The following is a 16,939-nucleotide window of genomic DNA, read 5'->3' as shown; positions in this document are numbered from 1 at the left end:
GGCAAAGCCAACGTGCCACCTAGCGAAGTTTGTCGGTTCTTTGCCGCATATTTGCTCCATTGAGTTGAAACGTTGAAACATTGTTAATTTTCCATCATAGGCAATGGGCTACATAGGAAAAAGGTCCCTCTTGTGCAGCTTTATGAGTCCTCGATACCCCTAGAAGGCAAATAACAACGCGAAAACAAAGTATTAATAATTAAAAAAAAAAAAGAATGTATTATCCAGATGATGTACGTTTTTATACAATTTCAGGTTTGTTTAGTGAGGTGACATCAATTTGGATGCAAGAAGATTTAGTAGGTCAGACAGTGTGTATTCAACTATGTGACGCGTGGAGCTCAGCCTTTAGAAGGGAGGGCTCTGCGAAGAGAGCGCGAACGCCAGTGTTTATTGTGGCAGGACTCAGGACCCACTTTGAGGAATCACGCGCCTGAAACTTCTCGGGAGTTTTCACGCCACGTGAACTCGCGAACAACAAGTGAATAGCGTAGAGAGTAGTATGGCCGCCATTGGTGCGGGGTTGTTTACAACTTCCCTTTTCACTATTGCCTCGTAGCTTAGATAATGATGTGGTTGTTTACACCGTTTGCTGTCGGCAGCCGAGGTTGACTGATCATGCGGGTCGCGCGTGCTCGCCTGAATGACGACACGTAACAACAGCGCGCTTACTACACTCCGTTTAACCTTATGTAGTACCGCAGCGAATGCTAGAGGCGCGAGATCATGGCGTTGGCAGCTGCCCTTAATGCGCGAGAGCTTGTGCCGCCGAGATGTGCCGTAGAGCAAGGAACTCGCGCTCGTAGCCTTTCCTGCGGTACATCATAAGGTGAATTAGAGAATAACAGTGAGGACATGATTTAGCGTGATGCGATGTGCCGCAGTGAATATCTATGAACACGCGTTGTGTACTATACCGGGTGTTTCAGCGTTAACTTGCAACAACACCCCCCCCCCCCCCAAAAAAAAAAAAAAAAGAAAAAAAAAAGATTGGGAACGAATTTGTTATTTACGTCAAACGTCGCGGATTGAAATAATATACAAATTAACTGAGAAATTAACTAAATTTACTAATATGTTTCTATGAGTGAAGATTAATACATGGTTCCGATTAGAAACCTTCTAAGCATCATTTACTAAATCATCTTCTTTTCGAAAGATAGGAGGCAGGCGCAGCATTTTACGGCGTTCCAAAACAAACGTTCAATTTAAACGCGCTTCTATGGTTTGGTTTCCTCTGGGAGTACACATCGCGACACTGTTAGCGCGAACACGACAACGGCGCCTTTTCGCATTTTATTAGGAAAGAGTATTAGTGGGCACAAAAGTTTCCCCCTTATATGAGAGCCCTAAATGAGCTGTTTCTATAACAATGATATCTTTGACGACAAGCTTTCGGTTCTAAGAGAAAAACACAGAAAATTGGCGATCGCTTGTTCGCGCTAACAGCGTCCCGCTCTGTACATCTGGATGGATGGATGGATGAATACGGCTGAGCCCTTTGGATCGGGCGGTAGCTTACGCCACCTAGCCATTTTATTTTACCATTTAAGCTTAGAATATTTAAATGTGAAATCTTTATTCACTCCGCAGTGCAAAGAAAGTGAGGCTATGAAACCCCCTTGCCATCAGTGAATAAGAAAATACCTAGTTTTCTCTCGATTTCTGCCACCATTCACTTAATCTTTGCTTGGTAATCTCTACAGTCTTGAAATCCACTCTCCCTTCGCTGTCTCTAAAACCCAATGACTTTATTAAATCTATGTTGTCTTCGGTAGGCATAGGGTGAAGCCCTTTACAGTAGAGTATCAAGTGCTCAGCCGTCTCGTGCTCCTCTCCACAAGCAGTGCACACTGTATCCATTTCCTGGTACTTCACTCTGTATGTTCTGGTTCGCAGAACACCCGTCCTCGCCTCAAACAGCAATGAGCTTTCCCTAGAATTGTCATAAATGCTTTCTTTGGCAATAACTGTTTTGTTTAATCTATAGCTTTCCAGAGCCGTCTTTGTCTGCATTCCCTCTAGCCACCGATCTCTTTCTGTGGCCTTAACTTTCTTCTTAACTGAGACTTGCTCTTTTGTATCTTCGCTGTAGCCCAAAAACTTTCCTCTTAATTTCCTAGTGCGCTGTCTCCACTTTGTGTCTACACTCCTCATGTATAAAAAGCTGAAAACCTTTCGTGCCCATTGCTCCTCATCCATTTGCTTCAACCTAGCCTCAAATTCTATCTTGCTCACCGCTTCCCTGCTCTCAAATGACGCCCATCCCATGTCTCCTTGTACTCCCTGGTTTGGCGTTTTGCAATGTGCCCCCAAAGCCAGTCTACCTACTCCGCGCTGTTTTATTTCTAGTCTCGCATGCACTTCGGATTTCATGCATAGCACTGCGTTTCCAAAAGTCAAGCCAGGCACCATGACTCCTTTCCATATCTCTCTCACCACCTCATACCTGTTGTAATTCCAAAGTGCTCTATTTTTCATTACAGCTGCATTTCTGTTGCCCTTACCTATTATATACTTTTCATGCTCTCTGAGATATTCCGCACCATCACATATCTTTGGTTCAGCGGTCCTGCCCCCTGGTGGCGTAGGCGCGCAACGCACGTGCACCATACTTCCTTTCATTCTCCAAGGAAGTCGAGATGGTAGCTTCTCGTGCCTTGGCCACGTGGTACAGGACCGCTGGCGCAATTATCCGCTCCAATAAGAAACGGAAACCCGAAAAACGCGTAAAAATTAAGTCGCACTTAAAAAAAAAGAAAAAAAAACTGAGACAAAGAAAAAAAACTGAGGCAAAGAAAAAGACGAAGAGGAATAAAATAGGGGACAACACAACTACTTCGTTGTGTTGCCCCCTATTTATAAATTTAGTTTTTTTTTAACGTCGTAAAACGCTGTATACCTACCTGCTTCATATATTTCTAAAATGAGTTGATTTAGCTGTTTACGATGAGGATCAGAAAGTTTCTAATTGAAATCATATGTCTATTTTCACTAATTAAAAGTCCGTAAATACTAAACATGAGCTTTTTATTTTGCTAATTAATATTTTTTTCTTTTACAATTCCTTACGTCTATTGTGGTGGGAAATTTTTTTCCCGGATATATATTTTGTGTTTGCTCGAACAAATCTATATCTAAAAGTCTTCGCTTAAACACCCGGTATATGACTGCAAGCACGTGGGGCATCTTGCGGCCCCCAAGTCTATCTTTGCGTAGCTGACGCAATTTATTCACCTTTTTAGCAGCGGTATTATACAGCGATAGCTGTTATAGAAATTTTTCCCCTTCATTCGCTGCGGCGTTGTGCTAAGCAGAAAACCCTGCGACGTCATCAAATCATATGACCATCTGCATCTAACCAAAGCAGTTCACCCCACGGCCGAGAGATGGCATACGTCCGTAAGTCGAAGGAAGAATTAAGTTTTTTTACTCTTTGTCCTTCAATCCGTGGGGCTCGAAAGCGCGCACAAGATCGCGAAGTGGCTCCACCCTCTAGTGCGGTCGTGGAGAGTCGTATAATGAATCATCGTGCAGAGTGGCGATAAGGGAATTTTTCACAGCGTGGTTCTAATTGTGAATTTATAATTATAGACGCTTTGCAGCAGCTGTGCATGGGCGCCGCCATAACTGACCTTCAGTTTTTGTTTCCTCATATTTCGTTTATTGCACTTCATCATTACCATAGCAGGCCAGGTTATTGCCACATTATATTCAATTGGGTCCTTTTCTAAAGCATCGGCCTTTGTAGAGGATCGGCAACTACCGTTTCAGTTGCTCGGCATCTCGGTTAGACAAGAGAGGTCAGCAATGGCGGCTGTAATTTGGCGCGTGTGTAAAGCGTCTATACTAGATAAAACATGTCCGTATTAGTGTGCAGTGTGTATACTGAATATATGTTCCTATGTATAATGCAAATGTTAAACGTAGTTAACAAATATTGCTATGTAACTCGGAACATATAAATACATTTTTCTTTTTTTCTTTTTCTGTGGTTGGTACTGTCATTTTGTGTTTTGCCGCAAAACCTAGTGTGAATATTTTACAAAAAAAAAAGGAAGATAAAAACAACTACAGCAAAGAGAACTAAACCGACTGCCGGGTTCCGTCCCACAAGTCCCTGTGTCTTTGACGGGCCCGGATAAAATGTATTGTAGCGAAGGTGATATCGCGGAAAAGAAGACAACGAGGAGAAGAACACAGAGTGCTCGCGACAGAGTTGGTTGTTCTTGTTGAAAACTTTACTGGACATAACAGGAAAGATTGGGAAGGAAAGTGGGAGTTAAAGAGATAGAGAGTGGGTGTATGCCCTTATTCCAGGGCTCCAATTGCGGTTTGGGCATGCAGCGCGCGGGTCACCAGCAGCTTTTGCACATCGATGACTTCACTCTGCAGCCCCGCTTCCCACTCTTGAGTAGAAGGCTCCACCAGTGGAGCCAGTCCAGGGATCTTCTTACACTTCCAAGTAATGTGATGCACGTCCGCCCAGGGATCACCACAGAAGGGGCAGGCTCCCGTAGTGTACCGGTCGGGGTACCACTGGTGCAACTTGGCGGGGGTCACAAGAGTGCCCGTCTGGAGCCTTCTCCAAGTCCATTCTTCTTCCTTTCCAAGCCCCCCGCACGGGCTCGGGAATACGCGCCTGTCGAATTTCTTCATTTTGAGTGCCTCGTTAAACGAGAGGTCCGTGTCCACTTGACCACCCGACTGGGACGAGTCCCGGAGAATACAGCCTCGGGCCGCAGCATTTGCTGCCTCATTCCCAGTGTTCCCCATGTGGCCAGGGGACCAGATCAGATGCACCCCCTGCACTTCCGTCTTACTATTCTATCAGCAATTGCGCACACCATCCCGCGAGCGAAATTTCCACATGCTTTCTGGGAGTCAGAGATGACAGTCGCCCTGGGGTTGCAAACAACCGCCAACGCAATCGCCGCTTCCTTAGCCTGCCCAGCCGACTCTACTCTGACCGAAGCTAATCTTAACACCCGACCCTGGGCGTTAGACACTGCGATTGTGGCAACTCCGTTTACTGGGCCGCCACAGTCAACATATAGCGTTCCCTCTCTGTGATCCCATGTCTTAGACAGGGCCTCAGATCTGGCCTTTCTTCTCCTGTCGTCCTTTCCTGGTTGCATATTCCTCGGGATACGACTCACCACTATTTTCTTCCGTATTTCTGCTGACAGCTCGTGGTCGGGGACAGTACCCGTATGCGTTCCTCCCGGAACCGCCACCCCGAGTTTGTCCATGAGCCACGCGCCGTTCTTCGTGGACGCCAACCTCTTTAGCTGAGCCACGAGATGTGCTTCATGAAGCTTATCTATCGTGTTGTGGACCCCTAACTTTAGTAATTTGTCGGTCGCTGTCCTCTCGGGAAGCCCTAGCGCACTTTTGTAAGCTCTTCTTATCAAAACATCAATTTTTTGCCGTTCCGCTTTACTCAAGACCAAGTACGGTGTGGCGTAAGTGATTCTGGAGATAATAAAGGCCTGAACGAGTTGCATTGCTTTTTTCTCTTTTATGCCCCTCCTACGATTTCTTATCCTTCGAAGCATGCCACAGACCTGGGTGGTCATGGTGTCAAGTTTATCGATAGTCGACTTGCTGCCCCTGCCTTGTCGAATGAGCTGGCCGAGGATACGAATCTCTGTGGGTTTAGAGACCCGTTTCCCGCTCACCCAAACCTCAATCTGTTCCGACACACGTTCATAAGGGTTCCTCAAGACAAGTAATTCGGACTTCTCCGGTGCACACTTTAGACCGCACTCCTCAGCGTAGTCTTCTACAATTTTGGCAGCCGCCTGTAGTCTTTCTTCAATCTCCACGTCGTTCCCCTCCCGACACCACAGGGTGATGTCGTCGGCGTAGATGGCGTGTTCCACTCCGGGAACCGCCCCCAGCGCCTCCGGCAAACCCCGCAGAGCCAGATTGAAAAGAAGCGGAGATAGAACAGCCCCTTGAGGCGTCCCCTTTGAGCCGAGCTCGAAGCTATTGGATTTCATGCTCCCTAAGGTTAGAGTAGCCTTCCTGCCCGTTAAGAAACTTCGTACGTATTCGAACGTTCTCTGTCCGCAGTGGATCTCGTTCAGGCCTCTGAGTACGTTGGCATGCGAAACGTTATCAAAAGCCCCCTTTAAATCAAGAGCGAGAATACACCGTGTTTGTCCCCTGGAAGGGTTCTCCAAAAGATCTTTGGATATCCACAGGAGGATGTCTTGTGTTGAGGTACGAGGTCTAAACCCAAATTGAGTATGGGGCATGAGATTTTCCTTCTCCAAGTACCTCATGAGCCTAGTGTTTAGTACCCTCTCAAAAGCTTTACCCACGCATGAGGTAAGTGAGATGGGTCTAAGATTTTCTAGATTTAAGTTCTTTTTGGGCTTGGGAATAAAGCGAATGTCAGCGGTTTTCCAGCAAGCTGGCGTCATCCCCCTAGCCCAGTAGTGCTCGTTAAAATGATTAGCTAGCTTCCCGAGTTATAAAGGAGTTTTGCCGTGATGGTGTCGGGCCCCGGCGCGGTGCCCTTTTTTATGGCCCCGAGCTCGTACTCGAATTCTGCCACCGATACCGGCCTATCCAGTTCGGAGTTTTCGCGTCCTAGATATTCTAGAGTTTCCTCCGCGCGTTCAAGACACAAATATCTGCGCGCGAGTTGGTCCATGATTTGCTCTGTATCGTTGGGTAACTCGTATATGAGTTCAGCTATTCGACTGTCCGTAACCGACTTAGTCTTAGTTGGATCTATGAGTGCCCTAAGGAGACGCCACGACCGTGCCGTACCGAGGCTGCCGCGTATAGAGTCACACATCCCATACCAGTTGTTCCTAGCGAGGTCGACCGCATGGTCCTCCGCGTCCTTAGTTAGTTCTTGGATCTTAGTACGAATCTTCTTGTTGTGTCGCTGACGTTTCCACCTCTTGGTCAGACCACGCCGGGCCTCCCAAAGGTGGAGGAGTCTTGCATCCACAGCCGGGGTCTTCTCCGAAAGCTCAACCTCCGTGACAAAAGGGCGCAGGCTGGTGGTCACGTCCGCAGCCCACTCCTCAATGTCCGCCAGGTGCACTTTCGTCTTTTCTCTTTTCTTCCTCCATTTGTCCCAGTCCGTGATCTTTGCGGTTCCAGTTTTTCTCTTGTATCCTGCCTCTCTTAGTGTCGTTTCAAGGATACAGTGGTCGCTTCCAAGTTGTTCTGCCAGGTTCTTCCAGTCGGCGCTCCCCACTTTCTTCACCAGCGTGAGGTCCGGGCACGTATCTCTGCACGTGCTAGTCCCCGTCCTGGTAGGCTGGTCAGGTTCCGTGAGGAGCGTGAGGCGTTCCTGGTTGATTCCTTCGAAAAGTTTGCGTCCTTGCGGCGTGACGTATTTGTAACCCCATCCCGAGTGCGGGGCATTAAAGTCCCCCGCGATGACGAGGGGGTCCTTGCCGGCCGCCCTCACCGCGTTTCCCAGGAGAGTTCTGTAGTCAACCTTGTGAAGCTTGGGGTTCCCGTACAGATTCAGTATGTGGATACCCCGGTCCCCCTTGTTCACCGGGACGATCACCACATACCCACACTCCACTCCGCCCCAGTCCAGGTCCCTCTCCGTGGCTGCGAATGTCCTGTGGACGAGGGTCGTGAAGTATTGGGTTCCGCCGACCGTCCGGTAGTCCTTAATCTTTACGGGCTTCTTTCCAGGTTCCTGCAGAAGTATTACCGCAGGGGCATCAGTTTCAAGCGACAACCGAAGGCTGAGACAGGCCTGCTTCCGACCCATCTCCCTGCAGTTCCATTGCCATATTTTCAGATATGATTGCTTTAGACGACACATGGTTATTCGTGTCTTCTACTGATTCCACTTCACGTCGTGCATCAGTCGGCGATCTTCTCTTCGCCCCTAGCTCCTGGAGCAGGGAACTTCTTTTTCGTTCCGAGAATGTCGATTTTTTCCCGCTTGTCCCAAGTTGCTTGAGCATGGACTCCCGGTTTCGCTCCAACGCTACCACTTTGTTGGAAAGCTGCGTGATTTTTTCCATTAAAAGCTGCGTGGCAGACTGCACCGCCTGTTTCACCGCAGCCTCCACGATTTCTCGAAATTGGTCCGTAGTGACCCCGGGGGTCCCAGAGCAAATGCTCTTCATTTCCACATCTTCCACTCCTTTACTCGGGGCATCCTGCCTGAGGACCTCTGTATGCTGGCTACTCCCGCTTGACCTCGGTGGCGGGTTATTCTTGGTCACATTGATATGGTTATCATTTTTCTGCACCTCGGGTCATTTCTCCTGGTCCCCCAGGTCCAAGCTCTTCCCGTCCCGCGACATAGATCTTTGATTCCAATTTTGCTTCTTCCCGGCTTTACGACTTTTCCTCTTCCTTTTCTTTTCGGCAAGAGGCGCCGGGCGTGACGAATTTCTCTTGCAGCTTGCTGATCTGCTGCGAGAGCGAGCACGCGGCCTTGAGCCACTCCGCTCCTTCGACAGCCAGCGCACCTGCTGTTCTCCGTTGCGGTGCCTCGAGCGGCTCCGTCCGGTTCTCTCAATTTGTCTCTTCTCCTTGAAAAACTTCTCAGGACAGTGACTGTCGTATGTTTTGTGCGCCCCTCCGCACAGTGCGCACTTCGGGACACATGGGTGTCCCTCCATCGCTTGCGGGGTCCCCGCACATCGCACACGCGTAACCCGTCGGTTTGCTGCACACATCCGTCCGATGGCCGGCCTCTCCGCAGTTAAGGCAGGCTGCCTTTGTCTTCTTGTATAGAAAGCAGGGCGTTTCCAGTCAGTTGAAAGTGACCGTGAACGGAACTTTGGTCCCGGCGAAAGTGATGAGCGCCGATTTGGACCTTCCGAGCCTCCTAGCGTCGAGTATTTCGTGTCCTGGGGCCCTGGTTTTCTCTCTGATCTGTGCATTGGACAGCTCCGGCCGAACCCCATGAATGACGCCACGGCATGCCTCTTCCCTCGGGGAGACGTGGTAGGCCTCAACGTCGAGTTGTCCGGACGGGAATATCAAACTTCTAAGCTTCGCCAACGCTTCGGCTTCGTCCCATATGTCCGTGCAGATCATAATGGTGTTTTGCTCTTCTAGCAACCGGACGATTGAATTCTCCGCAAGACACCTCGGGAGCGAGTTCTGCACCGCTTCGCCGATCTGGTCCCGGCAGCTTTTCAAGTCGACCGCCGTCTTCCGTGGCTTCACAATGATCTTGTGCTTGAATTCCTTGAGGCTGGGAAGCCGAAACGGTTTCTTCGTCTCTTTCTTGACCTCCGTTGCTCTACCGGTAGGTCCTCGGTCTTCCTTCCGCTGGTCATGGACTTCTTTCTTCTGGGTCTTCTTTCTATGCAGAACTTGTACCCAGCTATTGCCGGGTAGCGTGCCTACTTGCTCCTCCGAGGCGGTTTTCTGAATTCCATCCGTATAAAGGGGCCGCGCCGCTGGATTTATGGAGTCAAAAGCCACCTTGTCCGGATCGTATCCGGTCCTGGGGCTGAGCACGAGAGCTTCCGTCGATATTACTTCCATCTTGCGTTTTCCACCGCCGCCGCGGCGGTTCCACGTGGTGACGCTTAGCTGGTTAGGGCCAGTAGGGCGGCCGCACCGAGCGAACTCAGCTCATCGCCCTAGTCGAGCAAGGCCCAACGAGGCTTATCGAGGTTCCTCGTGGGTTCAAAACAAAATGCCTCTAAAATCAAAATATTCCGCTCACCAGCTTGAGGAAGGTATCCACGTGAACTGGGTCACTAACGCTGTCTATCCAAGACTTCTTCTCGCACGGAAATCAAGAATTCCAGCACGAAACATCGGTTTTTCGCGGAGCCTTAATGAGCATGCGTCCGCTCGCAGCAACCTTCTTCTTCTTCCGACAGAGTTGGAAGCCTACGAGCAAAGCAAGCGGACGTCCAGTAAATGAACAGCTTGTAAGCGGTAAACGCTACATTGGTGTCAGAAGTGGAGCTCCGTCCCGACCGGCGTTTTCCCCGAAATATGGAATCCACATCCGCTCCCCAAGGTGAACACACCGCGAGTGTCAGGGCCGGAAATCTGGCCGCCTCGGACCCGGCAGCTTCCCAACTCGTAGCCCTTATAACCAACAACAACCAGAATGCCGAAGCCTCCTACGCACGGTGGGAGAGCCAGCTTCTGCAAAGCGCAACCCCATCCTTTCGGGAATTGACACAATCTCTCACCGAACGCCTCCAGCGTCTAGAGGACCGATTGCCTGACCCCATGGAGCCCCGTGCCGTTGAAGTTCCAGCCCAAACCCCCTTGGGGCACCCGAGCCTGCGACTAAAACTTTCAACATACAACGGTATCCGCTCCTTGGCCCCCCTACATATCACTATCCAACCTTATCGCTAACGCGAACCATTGGTCAGGGGCCCAAAAGGCTCAAGCCTTGGCCGCCCATCTCGCCGGACCAGCGTTGACCTTGTTTCATCATTTGCCACCTGTAAAATCGTCAATCCTACCGGGCTTTAGTCGCAGCATTGGACGAGCGCTTTGGGGAAGGGCCGCTTCGGTTCCTTCATCATGCTCAACTTCGCAACCGTCGTCAGTCCGCAGTGGAGACAATCTTCGACCTCGCGGATGACATTGAACGCCTTGCACGTCTTGCGTTCCCAGACTGCCCAGAGGACATGGTGGAGGCTGTCGCTACCATGGCATTTATCGACGACTTAATGATGTCACCAAGAAGGACTCCTTTCCTTTGCTTCGAAATGACGATATCTCGGACGCTCTCACAGGCTGCGAGTGGTTTTCTACGCTTGACCTCAAGAGTGGATATTGGCAGGTTCCCGTACAGCCGGATGATCGAGAAAAGACTGCCTTCACTACAGGTCATGGCTCATATCAATTCCGAGTAATGCCATTCGGGCTCTGCAACGCCCTGGCTACATTCCTGAGACTAATGGAATCTGTGCTGCATGGTCTCATAGGCACAGTTTGTCTTGTATACCTCGACGACATTGCGGTATTGAGCAAGACATTTTCCGATCACCTAGCGTATCTCGAGCTTGTGCTTGCACGACTTCAAAAGGCAAATCTAAAGCTTACACCAAAGAAATGTTCGTTGTGCACAAGGCAGGTTGAGTACCTCGGGAACATCATTTCGACAGACGGGGTTTCCACAGATCCTCGGAAACTCTCTGCTATTGCCGAGTGGCCAACCCCGAGATCCACCGCTGACGTTCAAAGTTTCATTGGGCTGGCATCGTACTGCCGAAGATTCGTCCCTAATTTCACCCACATCACCAGGCCCTTGTATATCCTGACAGAAAAGAAAGCTCCGTTTGTCTGGCCCCCAGAATGCCAACTGGCCTTCGAGGCACTCAAAACGGCCCTCACGTCTCCACCAACTCTTGCCTTCCCAAAAGACACAACACCATTCGTCCTTGAAACCGACGTTAGCGCCTCGGCAGCAGGTGCTGTACTATCGCAACAACAAGATGGGCATGAGCGAGTCATTGCGTTTTTAAGAAAGCAAGAACGCAACTACTGCACCATTCGACGCGAACGTTTGGCCCCCATCAAGGCCATAACCGAATTTCATCATTATCTTCTGGGACGGAAATTCATTATCCGAACCGACCACGCATCATTAACTTGGATGTTGAGTTTAAAGACCCCTGATGAGCAGGTCGCCCGTAGGCTGGAACCCCTTAACCAATACAACTTCGACATACAGCATCGCCCCGGATCACTCCACACCAATGCCGACGGCCTTTCGCGCCACTCATGCGGTGAGAAGTCGTGCATGCAGTGCACAAGCATTGCAAAACGCAGCTGCATCTCGCTCAAAGCAATTCCTTGTGGCAACGAAGCGTGGACACCGGAAAGTCTTCGGGCAGCTCAACTTGACAATCCAGACATCGGCCTGCTCATACAGTGGAAAATGAAGAATACACGACCTCAAGGCAAAGAGGTATCCAGCTTATCTCCTACCCTTAAGGGCTATTTGGTGCTATGGGACTCTTTATACCTTCGCGACAACGTTCTCTATCGACGCTGGGAGTCCGCTGCGGTTGACTCTGTCGTCTGGCAACTGCTACTGCCACATACACTCTGCTCCTACATATTTCAGCAACTGCACAGAAGTCCAGAAGGCGGACACTTCGGCGTGAATCGCACAATGAAGAAGATTCGCCAACGCTTCTACTGGCTGCAGTGCCACAGTGACGTAAAGCAATGGTGTCGTCAGTGCGACATGTGCACCTCCCGTAAAGGACCTCACGCCAAACAGCCAGCACCCCTTCAAGAGCGTGTGACGGGGCGCCTTTTGAGCACGTTGGCATTGACGTGCTAGGCCCACTTCCCCGATCTAAATCTAGAAACAGGTTCTTGCTAGTCCTAGTTGACTACTTTACACAGTTTATTTGGAAGTTATTCCAATTCCAAACCAGACCGCCCCCAAAATTGCTGACGCCCTGGTGAAGAATTGAATCACCAGGTACGGGACGCCCCTGAGCATTCACTCGGATCAAGGCTTTGAGTCTCACGAGCATTCACTCGGGTCAAGCTTTGAATCTCACGTATTTCAATAAGTTTGCAAGATCTTCAACATCGCCAAGACGAGGACTACACTTTTCCACCCGCAGCCAAACGGCTTGGCAGAAAGAATGAACCGCACCATCTTACAAAATCTGTCGATGTTCGTAAATGATCGTCAAGATGACTGGGACAGCATCGTGCACCTATTTTTGTACGCATACCGTACAGCAGCTCACGAGGACACCGGTTATACGCCAGCGATGCTGCTGCTCGGCCATGATTTTCGTATGCCCTGTGAACTAACCATCCCACGAGCATCAGAACCGGCCACAGACCCTGTGTCTTTCGTGAGCAAACTGAGAACAAATCTCGAGCGAATTCACGCATTTGCTCGACAATGGCTGCCAAGCGGCCTCGCTCGCATGAAGAGCCAGTATGACACACACGTCACAACACGCCCTTTTTCACCAGGCGACAGGGTATGGTTGTATAACCCGATTCGGAAACGAGGACTGTCCCCAACGCTGCAGCGTCACTGGCAAGGACCCTTTACAATCGTGAAACGGCTCAGTGACGTGGTCTATCGCATACGTCAAAACGATCGATCCCGGGCTCTCGTGGTTCACCGTGATCGACTGTCCTTGTATGAAGGACTTCGTTAAACCTGGATAAAATTCCAGAAGACGGGAGGGGGATAATGTAGCAAAGGTGATGTCGCGGAAAAGAAGACAACGAGGAGAAGAACACAGAGTGCTCGCAACATAGTTGGAAGCCTACGAGCAGAACAAGCGGACGCTCAGTAAATTAACAGCTTGTAAGCGGTAAACGCTGCAGTATTATAAAAAAATGAGCCAATAAACCGATTCTTAATTTTTTAAGCTTTAAGCTTAATTCACACGCCGCCACTCGATTAGAAGGGTTCAGTTCATTCGTGCATCCATCCACCCATCCATCCGACGGTGCCGTGAACGCTGCCTGCGCTGCCTGCCTCAGGCCCCCCTGAGGCCCCTCAAGCTGGAGGTAACATCATAAAAGTACGCGACCACACCCGTTGACCACATCCAGCCAGCCGTGAGCCCGAGCAGTCCACCACAACCCTCGGTGAAGCGAGGAGACGAAATACAGTGTGCCGTCTGCTAGCTACGCTTGCGAGGAGCGAGCAACTCAAAGCGTGGACATGGCTTGCATCATCGGCCGCCATTGCTCCGTGCCATACTCTTGTGTCCGTGCCTTCTGCAGCATACATTTCGCACCATTCAATTTGTTCTTGACAAAAAAATGCCGAGAAGAACAAACTCGATGGTTCGAAGTGTGTGCTGCAGAAGAGGCGGACACAAGAGCATAATAGGCAGCCATGGCGGCTGGTACGGTGCCGTATGACGTCACGAGCATGCTGTGTATTGCAAGCGCGGCGCACAAGCCACGTGACCCCTGTGAGCATTTGGAAACACTGTGCAATGTAGGCGCATCGCCAACACGATCGTCTGCAAACACGTTCACCGTTGACCCTGGCAAGTTTGTTGGTCTAATTTTTTCACACGAGGGGAGCTAAGCCTCGAAATTTCACCGGGTAATATGCACCACTTAACTTTCGGGAAAAGATTGAGCTTTCTATGCGCAAGTGACGATTTTTCTGACTCGTGTTACAGCGTCGGATCCTCTTCGTGCCAGCCTATGTATCTTACATCGCGTGCACAAGACACAGAACGTTGTTGGCCGCCGCTCACCGTCGGCCAGGGGTCTCCCGCTGGCGGCCATCACGAGCCGGGCCGCCCTCTCCTTGGACTCGCCGTACGGCCCCGCGTAGCCGTGCGTCGCCGCCGATTGGTCCTTCCCTCCCTGGCCGCTGCTCACGGTGCCCGTGAACACAAGCAGGGGTACGCTCTGTCGCACGCAGGCCTCGATCACGTTGCGGGTCCCTGCGTATGCCGATGTCCCATGGAGCCAATAATACAGTTACAGGGCACACTTAGCCTCAGTTATGTCACCCTTAACTGCAGTTATGCTTTACCACAGTATAATAACGTTGGGCACACTTTAATTGCAATCATGCTTAAACCACAGTTTCCACATTGTACTCTTGTACCCTTGTTACACGGGCGCACTTAACTGCAGTTACGCTAAGTCACAGTTAGCGCACAATACTTGCGGACAACATTCTGCGGCTATGCAGTCAAAGCTATGGGCGAACGTGCGCTTGAGCATCTTGAGCATCTATCGAAGCAGTGCGCGCGCGCTCTTCACTTTTTCTGAAATAGCTGTCAGAGAGTAATGTGCGGTATACCTGTGGTGCCGCGCAACAGCAATTAAGCTGAGTTAACCGCGGGTAAGTGTGCCCGTGTAACAGGGGTATTGGACGACTTTCTGTGGATATGCAGTTGAAGCTCTGGGCGCACATGCGCTTGCCCATCTTGAGCGTGCATCAAAGCTGTCCATGCGCACTCTTCACTTCTTCTGAAATAGCAGTCCGAGACAATAGTGTGGTAACTATGGTCCAACGTATGAAAAGTAACTTTACTGCGGCTTAGGGTGCCCGTGTAACTAGAGTATTACCAGACTATAAAGGATTGTTCACACATTTGCATAAATCCGACCGAGACCGACTGAAACTGCTTGTTGCTATGACAACAGCGGCGTCGGCCCCAACAGAACGTGCTAAAAAGCTCAACGCAAGTGTGTGAATTCAGTGAATCGCACTTAAAAATCGGTTCTGTTGGAGCCGACGCAGTTGTTGCCAGAGCAACTCTAACATCGGAAGCCGTTGCAGTTGCACTCCACTGGAGTCGGTGCAAGTGTGTGAATCGAGGGAAAATGATGCCACAACCAACATTCAACTATGCCGGCGCTTTTCAGTGCCGTCTCGTCAGAAGAAGGCAGGCTTGCAGGTCGAGCGGGCAGCCTAAAGATGGACTGTGCCGATCATTTGTTTCGTGCTGCTGCGCGGGTGCTGGAGAGAGCTTCCGAAGCGTTCATTTGACACCATGAAAAGGGCTTCTAATCATTTGGGAACCAAGTCTAAAGTCCAAAGAGGGAACACCTGCCCTCCCCTTACGTGACTTTTAGAGCGCAGCCCTCAGGCGCCCGTTTCCGGCTTGAGCGGCGTCGCCGTCGGCGTAACTGCGCGTTTATTATGGGACGTTTCCCATAATACGTCACACGTGACGTCACGAGGGTCACGAGAGACGTCACGAAGGTCACGAGTGACGTCACGAAGGTCACGAGTGACGTAACGACGGTCACTCGTGAAGCTCCCGACGAAGGTCACGACCTTCAAAGTGACCTTCACGAGGTCTTAACGAGTGACGTCACGAGGGTCACTAGGTTCACGAGTGATGTCACGAGGGAGGAGGGGAGGAGGATGCCTTTCCCTCCGTCCCCTCCCCTCCTCCTCCTCAAGAGCTGCTCTCTACTTTGGCATTACAGGGAATAGTAAACGTCTTTCATTTTTTATTGTTGCCAGTAGGGACTTTCACATTACAAACCCCGGTGAGGATGAAAATTGTAAATCCAATAACTTCTTAAAAAATTATTTTAGCGAAATTTTTTTGTTACTATTTCGTCGATGTTTTTTGGTATGCTTGGGAAATGTTCAGGGAAATCGGGGACTGTGAAGAAAACGTCCGAGTACCCCTTGAAACGTGGAATAACGTTCGCTTCCATTCAGTTTCAGCAGAACACTAACGATTTACGAAGTGCAATCAATTTTGAACCTTGAACGTTGACCGCTTCCAAGAGCTCCTCGTCCGGGAAAAGGTCGACGTCGATGAGCGAGGCGCAGTGGATGACGCAGTCCACTCCTTCGAAGGCTGCATTGACCGCCTGAGCGTTGCACACGCTCGCAACGGTCTCCTTCATGTGCACGTTCATAGGCTTGCTGGTTCCGTGCCCTGGTAGCGAGGCAAACAATCAAGCACTTGGTTGATTTGACTACGGCAAAAGTTCGCAGTTTAGAGCTATATAGTTGCCACCTGGCGGATTTCGAGCAAACTACCGTGACCGGCCGTCACGACCCACGGCGCAAATTCTATGGTAATGGAAATGTCGTCTGATTTCAAACGCCAAATCGGCATGTTGGATGCGACGCAGAATACGAATACCGTCAAAAACAGTGCGTGTCTGAATGTTCGCACTATAGGCTGTCGCAAATACTGTAATACCCGTTTTTTTAAAGACGAAACGTTGAGGGAGGTGGGGACAACGTTACTACAACTAGCTCTGTTTCACAGCGCCCTTGGAAACATGGGCTCCGCGGCGGTCGCGAGAACTAGAGTCGATGCAGTCGAGTACGCGGAGAGCAAGTCGCCTGCTCCTTTTGCAGGAGCTGCGGCGACATCAGAAAGACGTCGAGCTCTGATTCGCTCTGATTGAAAGATAGTGGGTAGATCTCGAAGCAAGCTGCCTCGAGGTCTACCCACTATCCTTCATTCAGAACCAATCAGAGACCGGCATTCTAACGCCACCACAACCCCTGAAA

General features: G+C 50.3%; 1 protein-coding gene across 1 annotated transcript in view; it reads right to left on the bottom strand.

Annotated features, from left to right (window-relative positions):
* Positions 1 to 16,320, bottom strand: part of LOC121836028 (3 beta-hydroxysteroid dehydrogenase/Delta 5-->4-isomerase type 3-like) — a 56,775-nt gene extending 40,455 nt beyond the window's left edge. Inside the window, exons 1-2 of the mRNA XM_042290654.1 lie at positions 16,176 to 16,320; positions 14,193 to 14,384 (exon numbers count right to left, since the gene is read on the bottom strand). Of these exons, the coding sequence (XP_042146588.1) occupies positions 14,193 to 14,384; positions 16,176 to 16,320 (337 nt within the window). The remainder of the gene's footprint in view (positions 1 to 14,192; positions 14,385 to 16,175) is intronic.
* Positions 16,321 to 16,939: the final 619 nt, after the last annotated feature.

Source organism: Ixodes scapularis, unplaced genomic scaffold (assembly GCF_016920785.2).
Source record: "Ixodes scapularis isolate PalLabHiFi unplaced genomic scaffold, ASM1692078v2 PGA_scaffold1__304_contigs__length_218370807, whole genome shotgun sequence".
NCBI lineage: Eukaryota > Metazoa > Arthropoda > Arachnida > Ixodida > Ixodidae > Ixodes > Ixodes scapularis.
The sequence above is the reverse complement of the archived record's forward strand: the minus strand, read 5'-3'. Positions and strand labels throughout refer to the sequence as shown.